This window comes from Dama dama, chromosome 6 (genome assembly GCF_033118175.1).
Source record: "Dama dama isolate Ldn47 chromosome 6, ASM3311817v1, whole genome shotgun sequence".
Lineage (NCBI taxonomy): Eukaryota > Metazoa > Chordata > Mammalia > Artiodactyla > Cervidae > Dama > Dama dama.
Genome location: NC_083686.1, coordinates 19,538,217 through 19,565,000, shown reverse-complemented (window position 1 = coordinate 19,565,000; position 26,784 = coordinate 19,538,217). Strand labels below are relative to the sequence as shown.

The following is a 26,784-nucleotide window of genomic DNA, read 5'->3' as shown; positions in this document are numbered from 1 at the left end:
CCAAGTATTTGCTTCAGTATGTTACTATATTCTATTTGTTGGGTCCTCAGAAAGTATCTCCTGGTAAAGTCTAGACAAAAATTCACTTAACAACAAAATATTCCCCAAATAAAAGCAAAAAGTCAAAAAAAGACTGACAAATAAGGAGCCAGTAAAACATCTTTAAAGCAGAAGCACACAAACTGAACCTTTTATACAAAGTTTAAATTATTAACTCCCAACACCACCTAGTGTTATCTATGTAAGTAGCTGCTTAACTTACTTTACTAAGACCAACATTGTGATATTTCTTTTCCATTATCTTCTTCACTGGTTCCTCTTCCTTAAAGGTAATAAAGCAGAATCCACGCCTCTTATTGGTCTTGTTGTCCATGGGGAGCTCTATGGATTCAACCTGATTATTTAAAAAAAAAAAAATAAGTTATAATACTTTAGTTTCCAAGTTTAGTGGTGAAAATGCACACAGAAAACAAGCATTTGGCACTTAAGCTTTATTCTGCTATCTCTCCGTTTACTTTACTCTTTTAAAAAAAGTCTTCATATTAGAATATGCACTCCACCTAGTTTTTAAACTTTTTATTAAAAAACAGCTTCCCAGGGCACTGATATCTATTATCTAATTCAAGGATCACAAACTCAAATGCCCACTAAGCACAAGCAGAAGGAAACAATACATTTTTTAAAAATTTTGGCCGTGCTGCTCAGCATGTGGGATCTTAGTTCCCTGACCAAGGAGCAAACCCACGCCCCCCGTATGGCAAGAGCAAAGTCTTAACCAATGGACCACCAGGAACATCCCCAGTCCATTTTAAGAGAAAAAGAATTAAAGTAACTGTGTTTGGGAGAATATGGAGGAATGGTGAGAACTGCTAAAAACTATAAAGAACATTCAAGCAATCGAAAGTGGAAGCTGCTACACTTAAATCTTAAGATGGCTGTAACCAAGCCACGGTTGGATGATTGCAAAGAAGGCAATCCCAATATTGCTCGATCTTACAAATATTGAAGAAAAGGTAAATGCTCAGATTTTTGCAGGCATTTCAGCTCCTAAATACTAACAACAAAACAAACAATATATCTGTCTGAATCATACCAACGATGTCTGCTGACTGTATGTGGGTCTAAAGACTCAAATTTCTCAACTTTAAATCATTAATTCACAAACAGACTCTCACCAAGTCTGTAATTAGGTTCATAAAATCTGCACATATACATGTACCTAAATTGAGAAGGCACTACACCGTATTTTCTTTCTTTCCTATTCTCAACTGAAGCATCTCCTTGTACATCTCAGGTAATCCGATCTGGATTTCTTCTTCATTTACAGTTTTATTCCTTCTACTAATCCAGTCAATTTCTACTCTGAAAGTCTTTGTGGCCACTGTGCCCACAACAGCGCCTCAGTAAACCACAACAAGGCAGTCTTCTAACCTTCCAAGATACTGCTCTGAAAATACTGCTAATAACGTATCTATACTATCCTTATTTCAAAACAAATCACATTGTCTATCCAAACTTCAAAACAATTTGGGAAAACCCAGTGAGAAATCTGTAATGTGATAACTGTATTTATACTAAATTTGACAAAAAAAAAAAGGGTCAAAATATTATCACATACCTCACCAAAACCACCAAAGTACTCCCTTATTTTCTCTTCAGGTGTATCTGGAGAAAGGCCACCAACAAAAATTTTTTTAACAGGCTCTTTTGTTTTCATGGCTTTGGCCCTCTTAGGATCAATCACCTTCCCATTCAATTTATGTTCTTTCTGATCCATGACCTAAGGAAATTGAAGTTTTTCATTTGAAAGATGTGTATCTTAACTAAAGTTCACAGATTATTAACTTACTTAAGAATAACTATAGTTAAATAAATGTAGCTAATGCCAGACATATGTTGACCAGCTCACAAAGTGCCAATTGTGGTGATGGGATATCTGCTAATACATACTAGTGTCTAAACCTCAAGGTCAGTTAAGAATGAGAAGGGTTAATCAACTACCAGAAAATCATCATGCCTCTATCTATCAGCATTATAAGCATGACTGCTACTTCCCCGAGGACTAAAGACTGAAATGTAAAATGATTCAGTCCAGTTTCCTGCCTACAGATTTCAACGTCTGTACTTCTGTGAACGTGTCACAGCACGTCTTTACAATCAAGCATCTTTAAAGGTTTTTAAATTTAATTTTAATGTAGTAGAGCCTGGCACATGAAGTATTCAGGAAACAATTCTTCAATCTGATTCTTAAAATGTATTGGCAAACACCGTTATCTTTTTCTTCATATAAGCACAAAGAGGGAAATCACAAATAATGGGCATATTAATTGTATCAAACTATTCACATATTTTATTAACTGATTAGAACACATAGCACACTACCTTATCTACACTCTCCGACTCTTTAAATAGCACAAAGCCAAAACCCCTTGATCGCCCTGTGATAGGATCTAACTTCAGAGTGCAGTCTACGACTTCACCAAATTTGGAGAAGTAGTCCTTCAGATCTTTCTTTGTAGTGTCCCAGCTAAGGCCTCCTATAAACATTTTCCTGTAAAGACAAAAAGCAGTATTAAAATGCTAAAAAGTTTCTGATTTTGCCTTAAGTATCCACATCAATAATAATACTTTCCCCAAACTGCACCGATTTACTGGGCAGTATATTAAAATGTCACTCTTCCTACATAACCACATATCAAGAACATCCTATTTACAGTTTTGGAGAGTTTTATCACTACTGCGCCTGCATAATTACAAGATAGTGAGCAAGCAGCAGATTAAGTCTTTTGACTTATCAAAAAGATAAGTGCATCCCCAACGTAAAAAGAGTGTATACCGTCTTTCTTAAATTACAATACTGGTAATAGCAAAATACAGAATTTCACCTTGAAATTTCTCTTCCAAATCTTTATTAAACTTATAAAAAGACTATGCAGTCCCCGCTAATCACAGCAGCTACCATGTGCTTACGCTGAAGTTTCTTTTCTAACAGTTCTCTCATTAATAAAACTCTTAGCACAAAAAAAGAGAGTCTCACAGTTAAGTTGTAAACCAAGTTTTTGGATGTGCTAAGAATCCTTAATAAAGACAAAAGTAATCACATAAGCAATTTAATAAACAAAAAGAATTATCCACTGAAGCAAAACCCACTAATTAACCTAGATGATTTATTTCCAGTAGAACCTCAGTTAACCAGCAATAAGATATTTAAATCTTTAAAATGCTACAAGTGACAGGCGGTAAGTGGAAACCACCAAGACACTTTAAAACCAAACTACACCCCCCCCCAAAAGAAAACTTAACATGAAATCTTATTTTTATTACAGCAAAAGGTCATAAAGCTCAGATCTGGCAGCTCTGTGAGCCCCCTGACTTCTGCCCTCTTTACCCACTCCCACAGAAGAGCTAACAGTACCTCCTACCCTTTGGAGAGACTGAAGATTGTTACTTTAAGGGTAAACTGTCAGAATTTGTTATGTGAGGACTAAAAATCAATTTCAACACGGGAACAAAATCATGCTTGGTCAACGACTTCTGTCTTTCTAACTGCAGTGGGTCAGAGGTAGGGGCAGCGGGGGAATGTGGTGCTAACTTTCAGCTCTGGAAAGAAATTAAAGCAAGAACATCTCCATCTTGTGGGCTTCTTAGAATTTTGCCACTAAAACCAATTCTTTCAACTAAAGGACAAAGTCTTATCTCTAGAATAAGATCCTGCTTCCGCTTAACCTAAAAATGCCAGATTAACTGAGGTGTTACTGATCTTACTATTATCAGTCTTGTTCTCACTTCTAATGATAAATGTAACACAAAAGAAGTCGTTTTTAGGCATACAGTGTGCTTCCCATTTAAGTTAGGTTTTCAACTTGTACCTGTATTCTAGAGTTGGATTATTTATATGCTTAACATTCAGAATTCTAATAAAATTTCCACACTCTAAGTAACTTTTATTAACCCTTTTTGTATTTTATAATCAAAGGAGTGTAACAAAACACTCATAATGTACAGGTACTTTTAATGTTTATAGCTAATTCCATGGGGAAAAAGTTGAGGTATTTTCAATGACATTTTCTTTCATATCCAGTGAAATAATATACAGTCAAAGTTACTTAAATTGCTTTAAGCACTTTTATTTTTAACCTAAAGATCCTGAGTACCTACCTTCATAGATGAAAGTACATTATCAACATTTACTCTTTCAAGGTGAAGAGGACACTGCTATCTTTTTCATGAGAAAGAATCTGACTATACAGCAATGGCCTCTTACTCCGATATTCATGGGATGTTCTTGATAGACACAATTTCAATTATGCTAAAATTTAACTATCAAATTACTATTGTGATTACTACAGAAACTTTCCATCAATAATTTAACAGTTTGAAATTACTTCAACCTGAAGAGAATAAATAAAAGAAACCTTTTTTAAAAAACTAAAATTGAAAGGCAAGAAAATCCTGTGGCTGTCTGGCCTGTTCCTCAGATACTGAGGCAAAACTGGTTTTGATTTTATTTACGCAAGGTAATGTTTTATTTACCCAAGGCAATGTTTTTATTGAGTTGTGTCCTCAATTTAAAATTAATGAAAAATAGTTACAAAGAAATAAATTATAACACCAAGAATGAGGCACATTCTATTATTCACAAACCCCAAACTTTTTGTCAACATTAGATATCAGTTTTCTTAACTACATAAGCATACTAATTCATCAATTGGCCCATTAAGTGTTCCCTAGAGAAACTTTGCACATTTAATAAGAGTCCTGAGGATCAAAAAGTAGTTAAATGTGCCTACCTTAAGAGTTGAAAGGTAACTGAAGAGGCTATCCTTCTTAAACTAACAGTCAAATCCCATTTATCCAGAACAGCTAATGTCCTAGACAACTGTAATTTATAGATATTCCAGAGAATGATTACTGTTTGCCAAAAAATTAGAGCAAAATATGTAGCAATAAAACTTTAGCCATCCAGCACCTTTAGAGAATGAGCCAGATAGCCCACCTTCCTTCAAGTATTGCCTGTTTTCCTAGCCTCTCAATTGTTTAACGTTCAATTACTTGGAATGCCCCTGGATGGAATGGCAACCCACTCCAGTATTCTTGCCTGGAGAATCCCATGGACAGAGGAGTCTGGCCGGCTGCAGTCCGTGGGGTCCCAGAGTCGGACATGACTGAGCAGTGAACACACTGCATCCAATTTTTTTCTGTTCGCCCTACAGCACACTGCACATACTCCTGTGTAATCATGATTTAACATGCCAAGAGTCAGTCACCACTGACTCATGCGACTTGTAGCATGCCTGCGATCGCCTCAACTTTTTATTAATGAATTAAATACACCTTATTTCTTGGCTCTAGCTTTCTTAGTTCTAGTTTTCATTTTTGCCAGATTAATCAGCAGCCGCTATTCTAAAATGCTCCCTACTCCATTTTGGGGGAAGTTCGTTGGCACTTGATTTTTTTCTAATTTTTGGTAAAGTAACAACAGTAAACAGCCTCTGACCAAGAGTTTAACTGGCTTTTTTTGAGACAAATTCATTACCATTTTGGCAGTCCCAAAACGCTCATCTGCTCCTCTAATAAGGTTGCTGCACAAAACTGATAACCAGACAGGTGGATATACTACAATAAAGATACTGTACCAAATCCATCCCATCTTTAACATATTAAATCCATCCCATTTTTATTCAGTAGACATACCAAAAATATAAACATAACAGATAAAAAAAGCCTGTTATCTTAATTCTGGATAAATGGAAACTTATTTTAGCGTCTCTATAATATGAGCATTCCCACATGCCCTGCCTCAAATTATGAGATGGTGTAAGATATCAATTTAAACTATATTTTATATTACTGTATCTTACTTAAAGCACAGATTACCTTTGCGGCCTTGAATGTAAAGACTGACTTTAAAGTTACTTACATGCCTGCAGAGACAGGCAAACATTTTACAATGAAGGAGAGCTGGACTTTCATAAAAATCCTGAGCAGTGAAGTTAAAACTACAGCACAGGACTTGTTCAAGTAGCAAAAATGGGTCCCTGATACTACAAGTTTTAAATCTGATCCTTACCTCTAAGTGAATCAATAATCCCAACTGAAGTGGAGAACTTCATCTACAGCATCAACAAAGTTTAATTTTTTAATCCTATCTATAAAGTTATTTAGCACCCCAGAGGCAATACAGTATACAACTTACAACACCTACTGAGCAATTAAAATACCCTTGCCTTATAGATACTGACATTATACCATACTGTAATATTAAATGACAAGCACTGCAGATAACTCTCCAAAAGAGACTTGAGGGTGCTTTGTGGGACATTCTCCTCTAAAGGAAGTAAATTTAGAGGCAGTGAGCCAAGCTACTTGGGGTTTAAATCCTTCTTCCAGAACTTACTAAAAGCTTACCTCAGCTATCTGCAATAAGGATTTAAATGGCACAGAACATGGTATGACACACTCTAAGTGCTCCATAAAAACAAATTACTATTTAGAAGGGTAGAACACAAACTATATCTAATTATTAAATAACTTTTTCATTTATTCAATGACTTGAATTTTTTTAATCTGCATGAGCTAATGAAAGTTTCCAACATTAAAGGGGTATAGGCCAGGATGAGTTTTATATAAATGGATCCTACGATTATTTTTAATGCTGAAGACTTAGCCTCAAACTTTAAATATCCCATATAAAAAATACAGACAGGAAATTAGGTTGTCTGAAACTCGTAAATGTAGTTCCAAATTCACACTAACGACTTGTCTGTACTCCACATAAATGCCAGTACCTTCAATAAAGAAGCATTTCTGATATAAAAAGCAGTATGGAAGGAGCAGTACTGGTTGCAGGAAGCTGTTCTGTCTCTTCCCATCTAAGAACTTTATTCTCTATACTACTGAGGCCCCTAGGGTTACACTCCAAACTCAAGAGTACTTTTTATATAAAGATACTTCCCCTAACAAGGCTTTACCGTCAAATACCCTTTTCAGAGTAATACAATTATTACACTTCTTTCCAATTTTGGAAAAGGGCAAACAAAGTTCTCTTAACTTTTAAAACTTCCCAACAACTTGTAATCTTCCATATGTAATTTCATAACAAATTCTGACAGTTTAAAAACTACAACAGAATGTCAAACTGATAATACATCTCAAGTATGTAACATGACTAGCCAATCACTGTCACCTTTTAGAGTAATGTCACTCAAGCATAAACACTAATCCTTATTTAAATAAAATTTCTGCTATTTTATCATATGTCTTTACAATCCTAAAATATTAAAAGTTATTGATAATAAGAATCTTACCAATAGATAAAAAAAATAAGTATTTATTCTTCCTTATAAAATACAGATTTAGTTTAGAATTAAGTCAGCAGTTACCTAAACAGGGAGGGGTTCATTTTTGGCAACTAGATATCATATGGTATCATTTCAGAATCTGTATAAAAAAAATACCCCTGGAAATGGCTTGACAAACTTTTAGCAAGTAAATAAAAAAAAATTCTTCTAGCTAATGTATCAGATCTTATTTCTTCATACTTTGAATGAACCTAAATGACTAAAAAAGACAACTGAGTTGAAACATAACAGCTAATAAACATGAGAGCTTTTGAACAAACTTTAAATGTTTGACCCAAAATTTCCCCATTTCATTCCCAAGCAAGAACGACATCTTGTATTTTTGCTTTTAAAATAAACTCTCAATCAACTTTGTAAGGTAAACACTGTTCTACCTAGAGGTTAAGATTCTGGTTAACTGAGATTACTACACATTCACAATTCTTTATCAACACTAAACTCATCAAATAATTTTCACCTTTCTTGATGGAACTTCAGAATCTTGCAATGCTTTAAAATCACATTACTTTTTAATAATGTAAGGGGAAAAGTATATAAGATTCATTCCATGACACTGTTGATTGCTTTTTGAGTATACTGGCTGATAGTTTCATCTATCTTTCTCACGAGACTTGAGGTAGGGAGACAGAGCTGTTTGGGCTTTGTGATAGCTTCAAGTTTAGATAAGCAGGAGCTTACAGAACATGACCCAATACTTAAAACTATCACCTTGATTATTGGCCAAACACTGCCAGTAATGAGTTTCCCCAATCCACCCCCAAATAGTCTTAAATGTCTAGTTCCAATGTACAATATAATACTCCAGAAACTAAAACATGCTTACCTTTACTCCACAGGAGTAAACCACTGGCAGTACCAACTATTAAGGCACAGGATAAATACACAAGCTATGAAAGCAGGCTATGGAGTCAATCTTCCTGTGAGGAGCAGTGTTTCCATCACACAGATCAGCAAACCAAGTAAAAGCATGTTGTGTTACCTGAGACCACACTGTTGGGAGTGAAGTAACAGAGACAGATCCCACGCTTCCAGCATCCCGTTCAGTGCCCTATCTACTAGAACGTTGAAGCAGAACTAAAGTCAAATAAAACTTCAACTAACAAAAGTTGTTCATCACTCCATTTGTGAATCTGCACACTCTCAAGGTGCAATTTTAACTGGAATGGGGGAAAAATTAATTCTATTCCTTTTTGAATGCTTTCAAGCTAAAACTAATCACCCTCAATATTGGCCATGAAATCACACACAATGGTAAATTCAAAACTCTATTAGGGCACCCTTACAGATGACAGAGTACCCAGGTAATGTTAAAAAAAAAAAAAAAAAACCCACAGTAAACATACTTAATTTATAGAAGGGGCCACAAGTATATTCATCTCAAAAAGCAGCACTTAAAAACTGATATTCAATGATATTCTCCAATTTCAAACCCAAAAGGTCAGGTGATTTTAGTATCCTGTGTATTAGAGTAAGAATGTGAAACGAAGAGAATTGAGTACTCCTTCCTTAGAGGTTCATCATCTTAAGATCTGGGGGCATCCATTTCTGCAATTTTAGCCCTGGAAAGCTGTCAAAGGTCCCAAAGAATGCTAAAACTCAGTCTACTCAGGGTCTCAACTTTATAGTAAATCCAATGTACTGAATCAAAGGCCAGTCAATTTGGCGTGAGACTACTTTATCTAAAAGTAACTGTTCTACAAAGCAATGCTCAAGATGCCCCAGAAGCCCCAGGGTATAAATTATAATCTCAAATATTAAAACAAAAACTTGTTAGGTAGACCCATTTCTTAAAAATTAGATGGGTGACAACCTATAGCACATTTAATTTACAATATCCTCAAACAGGAAGAATCATACTTAAGTTTCTACACTAATAGTTACAGTACTAGATCAATCGCCCTATTAACAGGAAAGTATTGCTGTACTTTGGCTGATAGATGAATGGGGGATTATTCTGCTTCTTGTCTAATCCAGTGAAGGCAAGTCAATGCACCTACCCTGTAAAACTGTCTGAAGGTTAACACAGTTATTACAGCTCCCCATGAATCATTAGAATGTAAAAACTCCGTCTCCAGGCAGCTTGCTGTACATAGGATGTGTTCTTTTACCGGACACTAATTTTAGAGCATCTAAAAGGACTGTAGCCCTACAGAGAAGGAGGAGTCCACACCAAAATGGGCAATCCCAGTGTAGTAGTTTCTAAGTAAAAACTTGGGACGTTAAAGTTAAAAATTAAAATGAGGTGAACTCAGGCAGGCATTTTACTATGGAAATACTCTAAAGGCCCACAGTAAATTGTGGAAACCCTTTATTCCACTAGAGATTTAACAAGCATGCCCTCCTCAAAATACCTGTTTATTCTTATATTAAAAATAAACAACACTTCAGTCTACAATAATTTAAAATACTTTTAAGATGAAATCGTAGTCACTTTAGTCTCAAGTTAGAATTGTAAAAAGAAACACACAAAAAGATGTGTTTAAGAAATTTAGATAATTTTGTATGTAGTAACCACTATTTCACTACTATTATGAAACTTTTCCCCAGTTTTCCTCAAATTGGGACACAGAGAAGAACATATAGGGTGGCAAGTGCAGACACCAAAAAGATCAGAAATTTTGAGGGATTTTTTTTGTCTAAGAAACAGTATGTGTAAAGCACAAGGCTAACTAATGAGACAGTAATTTTTTTAAGTCAAATTATTAGACTTTAAAAATGAAAATATTTGTTAAATGTACAAAGTAAATTTCATAATCTAAAATTGTTAACTGTAAATATTCAATTGTCCAATTTTCCTAAGGGATCACTCAAAAAACTTGCAAAGTTATAGTATTAGGTAACAGAACATAAAAATTATCTTAAAGTAAAAAAAAACAAGAAACCTTTATACCTAAGTGTATGGTCCTTTCAAATTACTAAAAATAATTGCTTACATAAGATGAAATAAGTAATGGAGCAGTAAAGTCAAGTACAGTTATAATTTATACTTATTTTAGTTTGCCACTATTACCTAGAAATAAAATTCAACTATCAAATGGCCAGATTAATTTGCATCAAAAAACTTTTATTTGGTATGTCAAACTTCATCTCCAATATAATACTGGACAGATTTCAGTGAAAGAAAATAACAGTAATAAGCTCCTGTAAGACTTAAATGTTATTCCAACTGGGCTCTTAGAATGTAGTTTCTACAGCTATCAGTCAACTACCTGCAATTTACCTGCCCTCTAAACACCAGTGGTAGTAAATACAAACTCTTAGATATAACCCAAAGGCTGAAATAGTGACATTTGGAGAAAGGGAAGGATAAAAAGAACAATAATCTACCAGACTTCCAAAAAGTCATGCAATTGTGAATACATGTAAACCAACTGTAATTAACATTCCAGCCAAATCACACTAAACATCTAAAAATCTGATTTAAGCTGTAGTGGAAAGCCACATCAGTATGCTTTAATATGAATGTGCAATTCTTATTAAAGTTGTGTTTACAAATGTTTGGTGATTTAAAAAAAAAGAAACTTCATTTTTGCATACATATACACAATACTACTTTAAAAATAGTTTTACTATTGACATGTCCAGAATACTTCAGTATAACATGCAATATATTTTAAACACACAATACTTCATATCAGATAACCTTCACACATAGCATTAAAGTTAGAAATACAACAAAAAAATTTTGTCTTAACAAAAACAAATCAACTTTAAATTTACTTTTTCTTGCTCACATAGAAAACATCATTATTAATTATATTAAGCTTTAATTGGCCAAACCACAAATACATGCATTACCACAGACCAAAAACCATGTAATGGCATCAATTTTGCCCAAAGATCACACACGATGCCTAAAAGGTTTTATATCCCAGGTACAATATCCTACTGTACTAAAGTCTAGAATTTCCTGGGAATCAATGGGCAACTAACCAATTCACAGCCTCCACATGTTACGACTACTGAAACCTTTATAATACAGAAATAAAATGTAAAAGTTTTACCATTCTTCCCGCTGTGCCGTCGCTGCTTCAGAGTGTCGTGGGGAGGAGTTTGAATGGCTAGGGAATTAACAACCGGTACAGCAACCAATCAAAATTCTAGTTTTAGTGTTTGACACGTTAGGGTTAAAAACTTTAATTCATTTACACTCTAGTTCAATAGTAGATAAACTACAAAGGCAGCTCCTTTGTGATTTGAAAAATCAGAACAGAAAGCCTGCCCCAAACAGTAAGTTAAGCAATTAATCATTTGGCTGCCTCTGTCCAAAGAACAGAATTCAGAAAAAAAAAAAAAAAAAAAAAACCAAAATGTTAAAGGCTTAAGTTGCCAAACATTTAACATATCCCTTTCTTAAACTAAGTCGTACATAATTCAAGATAAATGAAGTTCCCCATCCCACCTCTACTCTCCCAAAGCCAGCAATCAGCAAAACAGCCCCACACAAGTCTGCCTCGGCTGAGAATATTAAATCCTGGATCCAAAGGGCTTATCTCTCTCCCGCTGCAAAGCTGGTGCTTTTCCCCAATAAAGGAAACCGTGTTTTCTAATATTGGGTTAAAGCGACATTTTACTGTTTTTACCTTCTACCAACACCTTTCTCCTTGTTACAGCGGAAAAAAGTTTACAGACACACCCCCCGCCCCAACCACAAAAAGTAATGGAAGCGTTAACCCAACATGAGCGATCAGTAACGGGAATAAAACTCAAGCAAGAACCTCGATTTAGTCCCTCCTGCTAACTCCTGTATTATGCTCCCGGCTCCCAAAGGCTGCGTTCTAATAAATACTATGCAGCTTTAAGTAATACACACAACGTATTCCAAATGGAGCAAACAACTTACTACTTAAAAACCTGCAAAAAAAAAAAAGCCATAGCACAATACAGGATTTGTTCGTTTTATGAAAAAAGGCTGGTAGGCCTCCTCTAACTTAAGTGGGTGAGAGCGGGAAGGAGAAATCAAGAGAGACCAAAAAAAGGATCCCGGGCACAAGGTGGGTTTTTAAAAACTGAAAACCGCCCAGAAGAGGTAAGGTAAAAGTACTATCTGTACCAACAGTCGGGGAATCCAATAGCCGAGGGCGCGAAAAAGGTGCGCGGTTAGAATAACTCAGCGGGGTGGGGGAAGGGCAGCCTGCTAGACGGAGGTAGAACAGCTCCAGTCAAGCGCAGGCCCGCCGACCAGGAACTTCAGGAAAGCCCTGGCAGCAAAACCAACGTACCAACAGGCGATCGGGCAATTTTACCGGGCCCACTGGGTTCCGTAAAGCTGAAAAGTAGGGACTATGTGAGCAAGCCGTCGGGCGATGATGCATAGAGAAAAAAGGCGAAGATCGAGGCGAAACTTACTCAAAATACTTAAAAAAAAAAAAAAAAAAAAATTCGGCCTGAAGCCGAGACGGGAAAGGAGCAGAGCTGGACAGCCTACACATTCCCCGAAGCATGTGTTTTGAGAAGAAAAGCATCGTCTCGGGATGCTGCAGTGAGAAGCACCCAATAACCCTTAGGTGTCCAGGCATACAAGCCTTTCTGTCTGATTGCGTTTTTTATGCCCAGGACTTTTAAGAAAACTGGGCAGCGAGAAGACACCGGGGCTAGAAAAAAGGCTACCCCCTCGACAGGCGGGAAAAAATTCCGGCGGCTAAGTCGGTGGGAGGAGACCCGAGGCAAGGGAGGGAAGGAGGGCGGGCCGGGGAGCAGCATGGTGACGGCTAAAGGTGGAAACGTGTGTGATGGGGGAGGGGGCGATTAGCACGCTGGGGGGAGAAGGAAATGAAAGCCCCGGGGAGACCAGGGTAGAGAAGGGAGGACAGTGCAAAGAGGCTGCACGGGCGCCTGGAGGGCGGGCGGAGAGCGGGAACGAGGCCTAATGGCGGGGGGGTAGGGAGGGGGAGGGGGGATAGTTGGGCCTGACTATCCCGGGCCGCCCCTTACTCACCCTTCATCCTCCTCGTTCTTACTGGCATCGATCTTCGCCCCCTCCGACTCGGCGCTGCTCCCTTCGGTGCCGCCGGCCGCGGTTCCGCCCCCGGTCCCGGCTCCACTTCCCGCCGCCGCCGCTGCCCCCTGCGCCGCCGCCACCATGGCTCCCTCCTGCTCGCCCGCCGAGCCGCCTACCGCCGTTGTTGCCGCCGCCGCCGCCCCGTCCCCGCCGAACTGCTCCTCCGACATGGTGTTACTGCCTCCGCCGCCGCCGAGACTACACCCTCCGCTGCCGCGAACCGAAACTAGCAGCAAAGTAATCCCCGCCGCCGCCGCCGCGCGCCCGCTCTACCGCGCGAAGCACACAACAAGGCAGAGAAGGCGCGCGTGGCTGCAAAGGCTCCCGCGCCTCTCCCTGGCCTGCCCCCCTCGCCTCCCACTCTCGCGCGGCGCGCACTCCCGCTCTCGCCCGCTGCACTAAAAAAGAATAAGCAGCGGCGGCCGCTCTTGCCTCCTCCTCGCTTTAATGGCGCCGCCGCGGACCACCTAAAATGGCCGACGGAAGAACGGCGCGTCCCGGTCACGTGACGCGCGAGCGCGCCCTTTGCACCTCCCCCGCCCCCTTTACCGCTAGTTTTCTTCTTCCCCCCCTTCCTCTTCGGTCCCGCCCTCTCGCTCCCTTTTATACCTTCCTCGCACGCGCAGCGCCGCACAGCGTGGGGCCTTTAAAAGGAACCGGAAATGGCGTTCGATAAGACGGCCGCGCGGGGACCATCGAGAACAAGGAGCGCTGTTTCGAAGGCGCGGCTAGAGGGGCCCCTTCCTCCGCCCCCGCTTTTCCGAGGGTTCCTGGTCGGCTCTCCCAGCAGCCCCTCCCGCACAGCCCAGCTGCGGGCGGGAGGCGAGGCGTCGGGCCGGGGTGTGGTAGCACCTCCCGGAAGGCAGCTGTGCCCTGTGCGCCTGCGGATTTGGAGTGGGGGAGGGGAGGCGCGCAGCCGGCGGCTCCCTGGGTGTCAGCGGTGCCCGCCAGGAAAGGGAGTCGGCCCAGAGCTCTCGACCCCGTCCCGCGGGCTCCTGGGGACGCCTGGGTCGGGGTGGCCTGAGCGAGGCGCCCCGGCTGGCCGCGCGCGGGCACGGACTGCGGCAGCTCCTCCAGCCGCCGTAGCCGCTGGCGACCGGGTGACATTTTGAGGGTTCCCCAGCTGCCCCTGCTTCCCAACCCGTGACGGGCCGGCTGAGGTTGTTGACGATCAGGGCTGCTTGCCTTTTAAGATGTACTTTCCAAATAAGATACTTGCTTGCCTGCTTTTCTTCTGAAATTTTTCGCCAGAAGTAGGTAACTTACGTATCCTAAGGAACGGGGTGGTTTTGCTTTGCTGTCATTGAGGATCCTGAAACCTACCACGATTCTTTGAAAATGCTAGGAGTTGGGAAGTGTGTCAAATCAACCAAGGGTTCATTTAATGTTAATGTTATTTAGCATTTGTGCTATAGAGAGTTTATAAATGCTGTGAGTCATCTTTACAAGGTTTCTCGGTGTGTTGTGGACTAGGGGAGTTTTTGTTGTTGTTAAACACCGCTCGGAGTGTTATGCTGGTAACAATCAAGTTCTTTAATAGACCTATGAGAAATCTCAAGCGCCTTGACTGGAAGCTGGTTTATTCGGGCTTTGCAATTTGCAGCTTCTTGCAATTACATTTAGAAGAATACGAAGATTTTAGGTACTTCTTTAGTCAACAAGTGATTTATTTGCATGTTTAGCGTGTGCCTAGGCGCTGGAGAAACGAAGACTAGTGTGAAGTATAGCTAAGAACTCTGAAGAGTTTAAATATTTGTTTTCCATTTTGTAATTAAATGAATTTGTATTAACACCATCCAAAGTTCTCAAAGGAAGACTAAAAACTTTTTTTTATCCTTAATAATTAGTCAAGTTAGAAATAGCGTTACAGAATAATTAAAACCCAAGACTACGGATCAATTTCTGAAAACGTCTTAAACATATAATCTTACTGAACTATATTAAGTAAGTCATACCCAGGCAATGCCAAGAATATGCATCTTTGATCAGGTGGTAATGACTTCAGGTCTGTCTCCACCTGTCAAAATAGTAGCCAAGGGACTTCCCTGGTGGTTCAGTGGTTAAGACTGCATTTCCACTGCCGCGGGTGGTGGGGGAGGGGATGTGGAATTAAATTCCTAGTCAGGGAGCTAAAATCCCAGATGCCCAGCCATATGAGCCAAAAAAATAAAAGTAGCCAAGAAGAAAGTGAGTCTTGTGCTCAAACCAAATATTCCAATTTAGAGATGACTAAGAAGATGATCTGAAGGGGGTGTCTTTTGAATCTCTTCTGTCTAAAAGGGAGGATTCTTTTGCTCTTCAGACAACTTATCACGTGCCTGCTTTTTAGTAAAAGACTCCCAAAAGGTTTATTTTAGTTCACATATAGCCCTGTCGCTTCTGGACTTCTTGGTGGTTTAGTTTCTAAGTGGTGTCTGACTCTCGTGATCCCATGGACTTGTAGCCCGCAAGGCTCCTTTGTCCGTGGGATTCTCCAGGCAAGAATACTGGAGTGGGTTTCCATTTCCTTCTCCAGGAGTTCTTGCAGTTTATATTAAAAATGCCAGGAAACCTAGGAGTGATTTTAAAGCTAACACTTTTACTATGTGTTATGTGAGTATATATGATGCCTTAAAACTCATATCCCTACGTATTGTGGTCCAGATCTCTGCATCTTATGCTCCCACATCCACCCAACATTCTTCTTAGAACTCATTTAACTTCAACCCTAGTTCTCTAATGTTCGTTATCTGCCTAGTAAAACACGTATTTGTCCTTCAAAACTCCAATTAAATGTTTCTACTTCTGTGAATCCTTCCCAGACTACCTGAGGTAGAATTAATCATATATTGTCACAATCTTGATCTTTTCTTCTGTTTTTCTAAATATATGATTTTACTAGACCTTGAGTTTCTGGAGAGTAAAGATATGTGTTCTAAGCATCCTTCCTCCCTTATGCCCATATGCACACAAGTAAACTAACTGCTGGTTGAATTATTGAATGACAATTTAGCTTTAGGATCTTTCGGGTAAACTAGGTATTCTTCCAGAGACTTAAAAGTCTCTTACTACCATCTCACTGGTTTTTCCAGTGGTCATGTATGAATGTGACAGTTGGACTATAAAGAAAACAGAGCGCCGAAGAATTGATCCTTTTGAACTGTGGTTTTGGAGAAGACTCTTGAGAGACCCTTGGACTGCAAAGAGATCCAACCAGTCCATCCTAAAGGAGATCAGTCCTGGGTGTTCATTGATAGGGCCGATGTTGCAGCTGAAACTCCAATACTTTGGCCACCTGATGCAAAGAACTGACTCATTTGAAAAGACCCTGTATATAAATAAATACATTTTTTTTTTTTAATGAAAAGACCCTGATGCTGGGAAAGATTGAAGGCAGGAGGAGAAGGGGACGACAGAGGATGAGATGGTTGGATGGCATCACCGACTCAGTGGACATGGGTTTGGGTGAACTCTGGGAGTTGGTGATAGACGGGGAGGCCTGGCGTGCTGCGGTTCATGGGGTTGCAAAGAGTTGGACATGCCTGAGCAATTAAACTGAACCATCTCACTTAATCTCTGCCATAAAATCACTTCCTCAAACCACTTGCTGACGTGTGAAATTTTTTTTTTTTTCTGACGTGTGACATTTCTTAAGAGGGAAAACCAAATTTGTATTTTGTAGTCATTGGTAAGAGTTTGATATTTAAGTGACTGAAGATTGTGTACTGGCAGTATGTTAGACTGGTGCCAACCCTGCGGAAAACTAGTATCCCCTCTCCGTGTTGACATCAGAAATTCCATGCCTCAGGAGGTTCCCAGTGTTTCACATAACACTGAAATGCTAGAGCCTCGTTGAAATCAGCATTTATGAAGCAAAACCTGCAGTATTTATGAAAGGCAGAGTTCATTTGAGATTTTAAACAAATCACTTTTGTCCAGAACAGGATATACACACTTAAGTCAAGAAATCACAGTTTTAATCTAATAAATACACTCCACAGGTTAGGATTCCATGCTTTCACCGCCTTGGCCCAGGTTCAGTTCCTGGCAGGAAACAGATCCTGCAAGCTGTGTGGCATGGCCAAAAATTTTTTAAAATAAATAAATACACTCTACAAATGGAGTAAGCAAATTTGTGCTCAGAAGTGGAATACACATTCCATTCAACAACCTAGAATAAACTGTCCAGAAGAAAATGCAAGAAGAACCCGTTTCTTATGCAAGATACACACAGTTGAGCCTCTTCTGCATCCATGTTAAACATTTACTCACTTGCAGGACAGCCTCAGGAGGATTTAAGCTTTTTCTTAAAAGAATTAGCTCGTGATTTTAGGTGAAGTAACCATTTGCCAAAAAGTGAACATTCTCAATCATCATTCTTGGTTACCAGGAAGCTCTCTTTTCACTTAGAAAAAAATAGAGTCCCTGTCATTGTAAACTGTCAGATTTTAACTTTAGCAAGTCTGTCATAGAGTTTGAGTTATGCTTGACCACAGAGATGTCAGTAGGGTGCCTTTTAATTCAGTTAAAACCTAGCTCAAAGATTCAAACAATTTTAAAAATTAATTATCCCATATCCAACTGCCTACTTAACTTCTACACCTGGTTGTCCCACAGGCATCTCAAGGTTTAGGTGTACAAAACTGAGCTCACCCTCCCTACAAATCAGCTTCTTTGGTCTTCCTCCTCGTCTTGGTAACTGATGCTTCCACCCACTGGTGAGTTCCTGAAAAAATCGGGGAATCCTTGATACCACCCCCACCTTCACCCTGCATCTCCAATCAGTCACCAACTCCTACCTCCAAAATATGTCTGCATTCATCCAAATGCTTCTTATAACATTGATGGTGGGTTATTAAAGCTAGATTTATTCACATTCAACCATGTAACACATGACAAGGTACATTTCTGGCACTGGCAATGTAACAGTGACCAAAGCAGATGTCTTTGATCTTACGGAGCTGACATTCTAGTGGGAGAGACAAACAGTAGGCAAAATGTAGTATAATCTTAGTTAGTGATAGGAAGAATTAGCAAGGTGCTAGAGATAGAGTAGGGGCTTTCCAGGTGGCACAGCAGTAAAGACTCCGCCTGCCAATGCAGGAGATGCAAGAGACCTGGGTTCTCTCCCTGGGTGGGGAAAAATCCCCTGAAATAGGAAATGGCAAGCCACCACAGTATTCTTGCCTGAAAAACTCCATGGACAGAGGAACCTGGCGGTCTACAGTCTATAGGGTTGCAGAGTCGGACACGACTGAGCAACTAAATATGCACACAGAGATAGGGTATGTGTTTGTTTTGGCTTTAGTTGCAGCATGCAAACTCTTAGTTGCAGCATGTGAGATCTAGTTCCCTGACCAGGGATCAAACCCAGGTTCCCTGCATTGGGAGTTCAGAATCTTAGCGCTCAGACTATCAGGGAAGTCCTGATTTTGTGCTATTTTAGATACAGTGTTCAGAAGACCCTTCAAGGAGGTACTATTTTAAATAGAGCCCTGAAGGAGGTGAGGAAGAAAGTCATACACAGCTCAGGGAAGACTTTACAAAACAAAGACAGAACTGTGCTGGGCACTTTCAGTGAACAATAGAGGCCAACGTGGATGGACAGAGTGAAGGCAAGAAAGCATAATAGATCATACCTAAAAGAGACCCAGAAACCAGGTCACCCAGGACTTTGTAAGCTGCAGTAGTTAGCACTTTGCTTTTATTATCAATGTGATGAGAAACTATAGTAGGGTTTTGAGCAGGGGGAGGATGTGACCTCACTTAAAATGGCCAGAAAGAAAAAAAAAAAAAAGTGGCCAGAAGAATCCAGATAACGATAATCTGGATTCCAGTCATCTAGATCATTCTGAATGTTGTATGGACCACAAACCGTGGAAGGGTAGCAGGAAGATGAGTCAGAAGGCGGTTGTCATGAGGGGCCTCTCACCGCTGATTTCTTCTGATGACAGGCTAATCTCCAAATAAAGTGTTTTTTATGTGCGGTCATATGAGTTAATTTTTTTCCTAGAGCGACATTTTCTGCGAAGAAAAACATGCTTTGATACAGCAAAGGATCATTGCAAATAAAACCAAGAATTGGGTTAATAATAACATTTCCCATAAAGAATAAGATGAACATTTTCATTAAATTCAGTACTTTTTCCTTTTTTCCCTGCCCCTTTCTGAAGCCCTGGGGTGAAATTGTGCTTAACTGCTGTGGATAGGGTTTATCCAGACTTGAACTGAGTTCTGGCATCTTGGATCCTCCAGATTCTTTCTTTTCCCAGGCTGAAGCCAAAGAATAGCGGGTTTTGCTTCATAAACTACCTGTAAGTTTCTTTTAACTAATTTTATAGTTGTCCTACTTCGGTGTTTTTTTTCTTTTTTTTTTTTTTTGATCATGCTGCTCAGCATGTGGGATCTTAGTTCCCTGACTAGGGATCAAACCCAAGCCCCCTGCATTGGAAGCTCGGAGTCTTAACCACTAGACCACCAGGGAAGACCCTTCTTTGGTTTTTAGCAGCTACAGTTCAAGGGAATAATTCTTGAAAGAGAACAGAATATAGACAAGTTGTGGGTTTCAGGTTGCTGCTGCTGCTGCTGCTAAGTCACTTCAGTCGTGTCCGACTCTGTGTGACCCCATAGACGGCAGCCCACCAGGCTCCCCCGTCCCTGGGATTCTCCAGGCAAGAACACTGGAGTGGGTTGCCATTTCGTTCTCCAATGCATGAGAGTGAAAAGTGAAAGTGAAGTCGCTCAGTCGTGTCCAACTCCTAGCGACCCCTTGGACTGCAGCCTACCAGGCTCCTCCGTCCGTGGGATTTTCCAGGCAAGAGTACTGGAGTGAATTGCCATTGCCTTCTCTGGGGTTTCAGGTTAGGGTTCAACTAACAAGTATTGAAAGCTTCAAAAGTTTAGGAATGAGTTTATTGTCCTGGGGCTGTTTGGAGCCAGGCCTTTATTGCAGTGGCTCTGAGTCATTTGATATGCCTCATCCTGTACCAGCTGCCTGAGAACAGTCACCTTCTTACACCCTATTTGGGAGTTCTCAGGTGCTCAGACTCAAGGTTCTTGTTCAGTAGCTAAGTCGTGTCTGACTGCAACCTCAGGGACTGCAGCATGCCAGCCTTCCCTATCCTTTAGAATCTCCCAGAACTTGCTCAGACTCATTTCCATCAAGTCGGTGATGCCATCTAGCCACCTCATCCTCTGTCACCCCCTTCTCCTCCTGCCGTCAATCTTTCCTGGCATCAGGGTCTTTTCCAATAAGTCAGCTCTTCACATCCAGTGGCTAAATTACTGGAGCTTTAACTTCAGCATCAGTCCTTCCAATGAATATTCAGGGTTGATTTCCTTTAGGACTGACTGGCTTGTGCTTCATCAAGCCCAGCATTTCGCATGATGTACTCTGCATATGAGTTAAGTAAGCAGGGTGACAATATACAACCTTGATGTACTCCTTTTCAGATTTGGAACCAGTCTGTTGTTCCATGTCCAGTTCTAACTGTTGCTTCTTGACCTGCATGAAGATTTCTCAGGAGTCAGGTAAGGTGGTCTGGTATTCCCATCTCTTGAAGAATTTTCCACAGTTTGTTGTGATCTACACAGTCAAAGGCTTTGGCGTAGTCAATAAAGAAGTAGATGTTTTTATGAAACTCTCTTCCTTTTTCAATGATCCAACATGTTGGCAATTTGATCTCTGGTTCCTCTGCCTTTTCTAAATTCAGCTTGAACATCTGGAAGTTCACGGTTCACATACTGTTGAAGCCTGGCTTGTAGAATTTTGAGCATTTGCTAGCGTGTGAGATGAGTGCGGTAGTTTGAACATTCTTTGGCATTGCCTTTCTTTGGGATTGGAATGAAAACTGACCATTTCCTGTCCTGTGGCCACTGCTGAGTTTTCCAAATTTGCTGGCATATTGAGTGCAGCACTTTCACAGCATCATCTTTTAGGATTTGAAATAGCTCACCTGGAATTCCATCACCTCCACTAGCTTTGTTTATACTGATGCTTCCTAAGGCCCACTTGACTTCACATTCCAGGATATCTAATGCTAGGTGAGTGATCATATCATCATGGTTATCTGGGTCATGATCTTTTTTGTATAGTTCTTCTGTGTACTCTTGTCACCTCTTTTTAATATCTTCTGCTTCTATCCTGGGGCTGAATTAGGAAAACAGTATGTCAAGGCTGTATATTGTCACCCTCCTTGTTTAACTTATATGCAGAGTACATCATGCAAAATGCCAGGCTGGATAAAGCACAAGCTAGAGTCAAGATGCTGGGAGAAATATCAATAACCTCAGATATGCAGATGCCACCACTCTTATGGCAGAAAACAAAGAAGAACTAAAGAGCTTCTTGAGGAAAGTGAAAGAGGAGAGTGAAAAAGTCTTAAAATTCAACATTCAGAAAACCAAGGTCAGGGCATCTGGTCCTATCACTTCATGGCTAATAGATGAGGAAACAATGGAAACTGAGAGACTTTCTTTTCTTGGGCTCCAAAATCATTGCAGATGGTGACCGCAGCCATGAAATTAAAAGATGCTTGCTCCTTGGAAGAACAGCTATGACCAACCTAGATAGCATACTAAAAAGCAGAGACATTACTTTGCCAACAAAGGTCCGTCTAGTCAAAGCTATGGCTTTTCCAATAGTCATGTATGGATGTGAGAGTTGGACTCTAAAGAAAGCTGAGCACCAAAGAATTGATGCTTTTGAACTGTGGTGTTGGAGAAGACTCTTGAGAGTCTCTTGGACTGCAGGGAGATCCAACCAGTCAATTCTAAAGGAAATCAGTCCTGAATATTCATTGGATGGACTGATGCTGAAGCTGAAACTCCCAATCCTTTGGCCACCTGATGCGAAGAACTGATCCTTGGAAAAGACCCTGATGCTGAGAAAGATTGAAGGCAGGAGGAGAAGGGGACGACTGAGGAAGAGATGGTTGGATGGCATCACCGACTCGATGAACTTGAGCTTGAGTAAACTCCGGGAGTTGAGTAAACTCCTGTCATCACTCTGGTGATAGACAGGAAAGTCTGGCATGCTGCAGTCCATGGGGTCACAAAGTCGGATACTGTCGAGCAACTGAACTGAACTGAACTGAGGATTGACTGCTTTGATCTCCTTGCAGTCCAAGGGACTCAAGAGTCTTTTCCAACACCACAGTTCAAAAGCATCAATTCTTCAACACTCAGCTTTCTTTATGGTCCAGCTCTCACAACCATACATGACTACTAGAAAAATCATGACTGGGCAAAGTGATGTCTCTGCTTTTTAATATGCTGTCTAGGTTGGTCATAGTTTTTCTTCCAAGGAGCAAGCATCTTTTAATCCCGTGGCTGCAATAATCATCTGCAGTGACTTTGGAGTCAAGAAAATAAAATCTCTCACTGTTTCCATTTTTTCCCCAATCTATTTGCCATGAAATGATGGGACCAGATACCAGATCTTCGTTTTTTGAAAATTGAGTTTTAAGCCAGGTTTTTCACTATCTTCTTTCACCTTCATCAAGGGACTCTTTAGTTCCTCTTCACTTTCTGCTATTAGGGTGGTTGAACATAACCTCCCTAGCATGGGAAATGAGCACAATTGTGTAGTAGTTTGAACATTCTTTAGTATGCTCTTCTTGGGAATTGGGATGAAGATTGACCTTTTCCAGTCCTGTAGCCACTGCTGGGTTTTCCAGATTTGCTGACATAATGAAGACAGCACTATAACAACACATCTTTTAGTGTTTTTAAATAGCTTTGCTGAAATCCTATCACCTCCATGAGCTTTATTGGCATCAGTGCTTCCTAAGGCCCACTTGACTTCACACTCCAGAATGTCTGGCTCTAGGTGAGTGACCACCCCATGGTGGTTATCTGGGTCATTAAGATCTTTTTTTTGTACAGTTCTCTATATTCTTGCCATCTCTTCTTGATCTGTTCTGCTTCTACTAGGTCTTCCCCGTTTCTGTCCTTTTTTGTGCCCATCTTTGCATGAAATGTTCCTTTGATATCTCCAGTTTTCTTGAGGAGATCTCTAGTCTTTCCCTTTCTGTTGTTTTCCTCTATTTCTTTGCACTGTTCATTGAAGAAGGCCATCTTGTCTCTCCTTGTCTTTCTCTGGAACTCAGCATTCAGTTGGGTGTACCTTTCCCAACTGAATGCAGGGATTGTGGAAGGGATTGTGCAGTTTAATTAAATAAAGTCTCCTTTACTGGAAAGATTATCCTGGATTATCCAGGTGGGCCCAGTGTAATCACAGGGATCTTTACAAGAGGCAAAAGGTCATAGGCAGGAAGAGAAATACAAAAAATATGAAGGTTCACTACTGGCTTTGAGAAAAGCCAGTATACATTCATTTCCCCTAGAACCTAGGAAAGAAAATCTCCCCTAAAGCTTCCAAAAGGAATGAAGCCATGTGATCCCTTGTTTAGCCCAATGAGATTTTCCAAAATGTAAAATAATAAATTTGTGTTGTTTTAAGCCTCTAGATTTGTAGTAATTTGTTCCAGCAGCAATAGGAATCTTGTTACTGAAGGGTATGTGTGGGAGGTCTCGCTGCTCTCTGCTCAAAAGCCAATAAACTGGCCAGGTTGGTGGAAAGGAAAGTTTGCTTTATTTCAGATGCCAACAACTCGTGGGGGAGAGTGGTAGACATCTGTCCAAAGGCCGACTCCCCCCACGATAAGCAGAGGGTGAGAGCTTCTATAGACAGAGTTGAGGGGGTTACATGCAGAAACAGCACAGTCATCTCTAACAGCCATCTTCGATTGGTCATCAGTGGTCTGACCAGCATCATTTTGGTTGTTTTAGGTACAGTTAATCTTCACTTCCAGTGTGAACTTGTTCCCATTTTTTTTACAGTCAATTCTTGGAATTGTGGCATCTCACGTCCTTGGTACAATCTGATCATCTTTTAGTTAACTTCTCCACCTGGTGTTTTGGTGTCTATAAGACAGCTCACAGGAGGTGGCTCAGAATATTATCTACAGCCCTTGAAAAAGAACTAAAGATCCTTGACTACGCTTAATGACTACATAATTATTATTTAGTCTCCTTTGATGACTGTTTTCCTTTGTTTCAGCATTTCTCACTTCTCTGATTAAACACTCTTTGACTGAAGTTTTCCACAGGCAAAAGGCAGGCAGAGGACTTGGTTAGGGGACAGGGACCATATGGTCCTGATCCGTTTCAATCTGATCCATCTAACTGTCTGGAGATTAGGGTCCCCTTGCCTGAAGAACCTGTAATGACCTATCCTGAAGTAGGTGCTTTGCAGATGAATGCTGATTCTCCTCAAGACCCATATCACTTCTTCTTTCCTTGCTTCTAGACTAACAACTAGACTCAAATCCTGAAAGACCCCAGTGGAACAAGTACATTGCATGTTATTCTATGGTGTTGACCGTCATTTAACAAATTTGAAAGGACATTTGTGAAGATTACTAAAACATTTCTCAAAGTATTTGATACAAAGGATACAGTATTTGTTCAAGAGGACCAGACCATAAAGGTTTTTTGGTCTGCTGATAGCTTGACATTATAGCTAACTGGCAGTCTAGATGACATATAACTCTATTTGTGGGGGCTGATTTCTTTTTATATTTTAGCATGGTTGTATGATTATGGTAATAATACAGTAGAAGTACAAAAACTGGTGATGTAGCATAGAAATGGGATAATTGCAGAAGCCAGGTTCTTAAGTAGGTGAGGGAAGATGGGATCAATGCACACGTTGGGGTAGATATGATTCACATGTGGTATAAGAGGGAAGGACGATTATATGAGTCCAGATGTAGGTAAATCATTAGGTTTGGTGATAAACAGTTCTGATTGCTTCTATTCTTCTCTTCTGGTTAAGAAGTCAGCCGTTAGCAGAGAACGGACTTGTGGTTGCCAAGAGGGAGGCGGATGGGGGAGAGGTGGAGTGGGAGGTTGGGTTAGCCAGATGTAAGGTTTTATACATAGAACGGATAAACAACAAGGTCCTGTTGTATAGCAAAGAGAGCTATATTCAGTGTCCTATGATGGAAAAGAATATTTAAAAAGAAAAACTGAATCACTTTGCTATACAGCAGTAATTAACATAACATTGTAAATCAACTACAATTAAAAATAAAAAAGTCTATCATTAGCAGAGAGTAGACAGGGGTGGGGGCTTCCCAGGTTGCGCTAGTGGTAAAGAACCTGCCTGCCAATGCAGGAGACATAAGAGATGCAGGTTCAATCACTGGGTTGGAAAGATCCGCTGGAGGAGTGCATGGCAACCCACTTCGGTATTCTTGCCTAGAGAATCCCATGGACAGAGGAGCCTGGCGGGCTACAGTCCATGGGGTCACAGAGTTGGACATGACTGAAGCAGCTTAGCACACATCCACGCAGGCAGGGATGGAGGCAGAGATTTAAGAATGTTAAGGAAAATGGAAACACAAGTTCCCCAGGCCCAGGGAATTCAAGACTTTAAGAAAAAATGTTGATCAGGACAGAGCCCTCATAGAGCCTTTACTAGAAGCTATCATAGATCTACTCATAAGATTTGAAAGCCACTTTCTCCAGAAATCTTAGGCAGGGTGTCACTGATTTACCTTCTGTGGGTGTGGTCGTTTACCCAGTTACAGTATACCTTCTTGTGTATTCAACCAACTCCTGTTTCTCCAGCTTGATGCTGAGGACTCATGAGAAACCCAGGTGGTGGACTTCCCCGTTGGTGCAGTGAATAGGAATCCACTTGCAAATGTAAGGAACACGAATTCAATCCCTGGTCCAGGAAGATTCCACATGACACAGTGACTAGGTCCATGCACCACAGCGACTTTGCCTGGTGGTGGTGATTTAGTCATTAAGTCGTGTCTGGCTCTTGAACTTTAGCCCACCAGACTCCTCTGTCCATGGGGTTCTCCAGGCGAGAATACTGGAGTGGGAGCCATTCCCTTCTCCAGGGGATCTTCCCAACCCAGGGATTGAACCTGGGTCTCCTGTATTGCAGACAGATTCCTCACCCACTGAACCACCAGGGAAGCCCTACTGAGCCTGTCTGTGTGCTGCAACTACTGAAGTCCACTCGCCTAGAGCCTGTGCTCCACAACAAGAGAAGCCACCACAATGAGAAGCCCACACACCAAACGAAGAGTAGCCCCTGCTCGCCATAACTCAAGAAATCCTGCACAAAAACAATGAAGACTCAGCACAGTCCAATAAATTCATAAATTAAAAAACCCAAGTGGTAAATATCTTTTAAGTTGTCTGCCAAACCAAGGCCCCTTTCTCCAAATCCTCTCCTCAACCAAGGGTGGACCCTTTGCAGCCAAATTTATATTATACAATCCCCACCCCCACCTCCAATGCCAAACAAAATCAAAGCTGGGGTAGACAGTTGACTCACTGATCAATTGGATTTTCTCTCCTGGGAATTAAAATTGAATATAAATTCGAATACTGGGACTCTAAGCATTTGACGCTGGGGGG

General features: G+C 40.6%; 1 protein-coding gene across 3 annotated transcripts in view; it reads right to left on the bottom strand.

The window, feature by feature from the left end:
• HNRNPD (heterogeneous nuclear ribonucleoprotein D) overlaps window positions 1-13,813 on the bottom strand; it is a 17,041-nt gene extending 3,228 nt beyond the window's left edge. For 2 of the 3 annotated variants that reach the window (XM_061145703.1, XM_061145705.1), the window contains exons 1-4: window positions 13,300-13,813; window positions 2,383-2,551; window positions 1,619-1,780; window positions 263-394 (exon numbers count right to left, since the gene is read on the bottom strand). In XM_061145703.1, coding sequence (XP_061001686.1) covers window positions 263-394; window positions 1,619-1,780; window positions 2,383-2,551; window positions 13,300-13,532 — 696 coding nt within the window. In that variant the 5' untranslated portion in view covers window positions 13,533-13,813. Of the gene's footprint in view, window positions 1-262; window positions 395-1,618; window positions 1,781-2,382; window positions 2,552-11,365; window positions 11,423-13,299 lie in introns of all 3 variants that reach the window. The other variant, XM_061145702.1, reaches the window with a different exon arrangement.
• Between the last annotated feature and the right edge of the window lie 12,971 nt (window positions 13,814-26,784).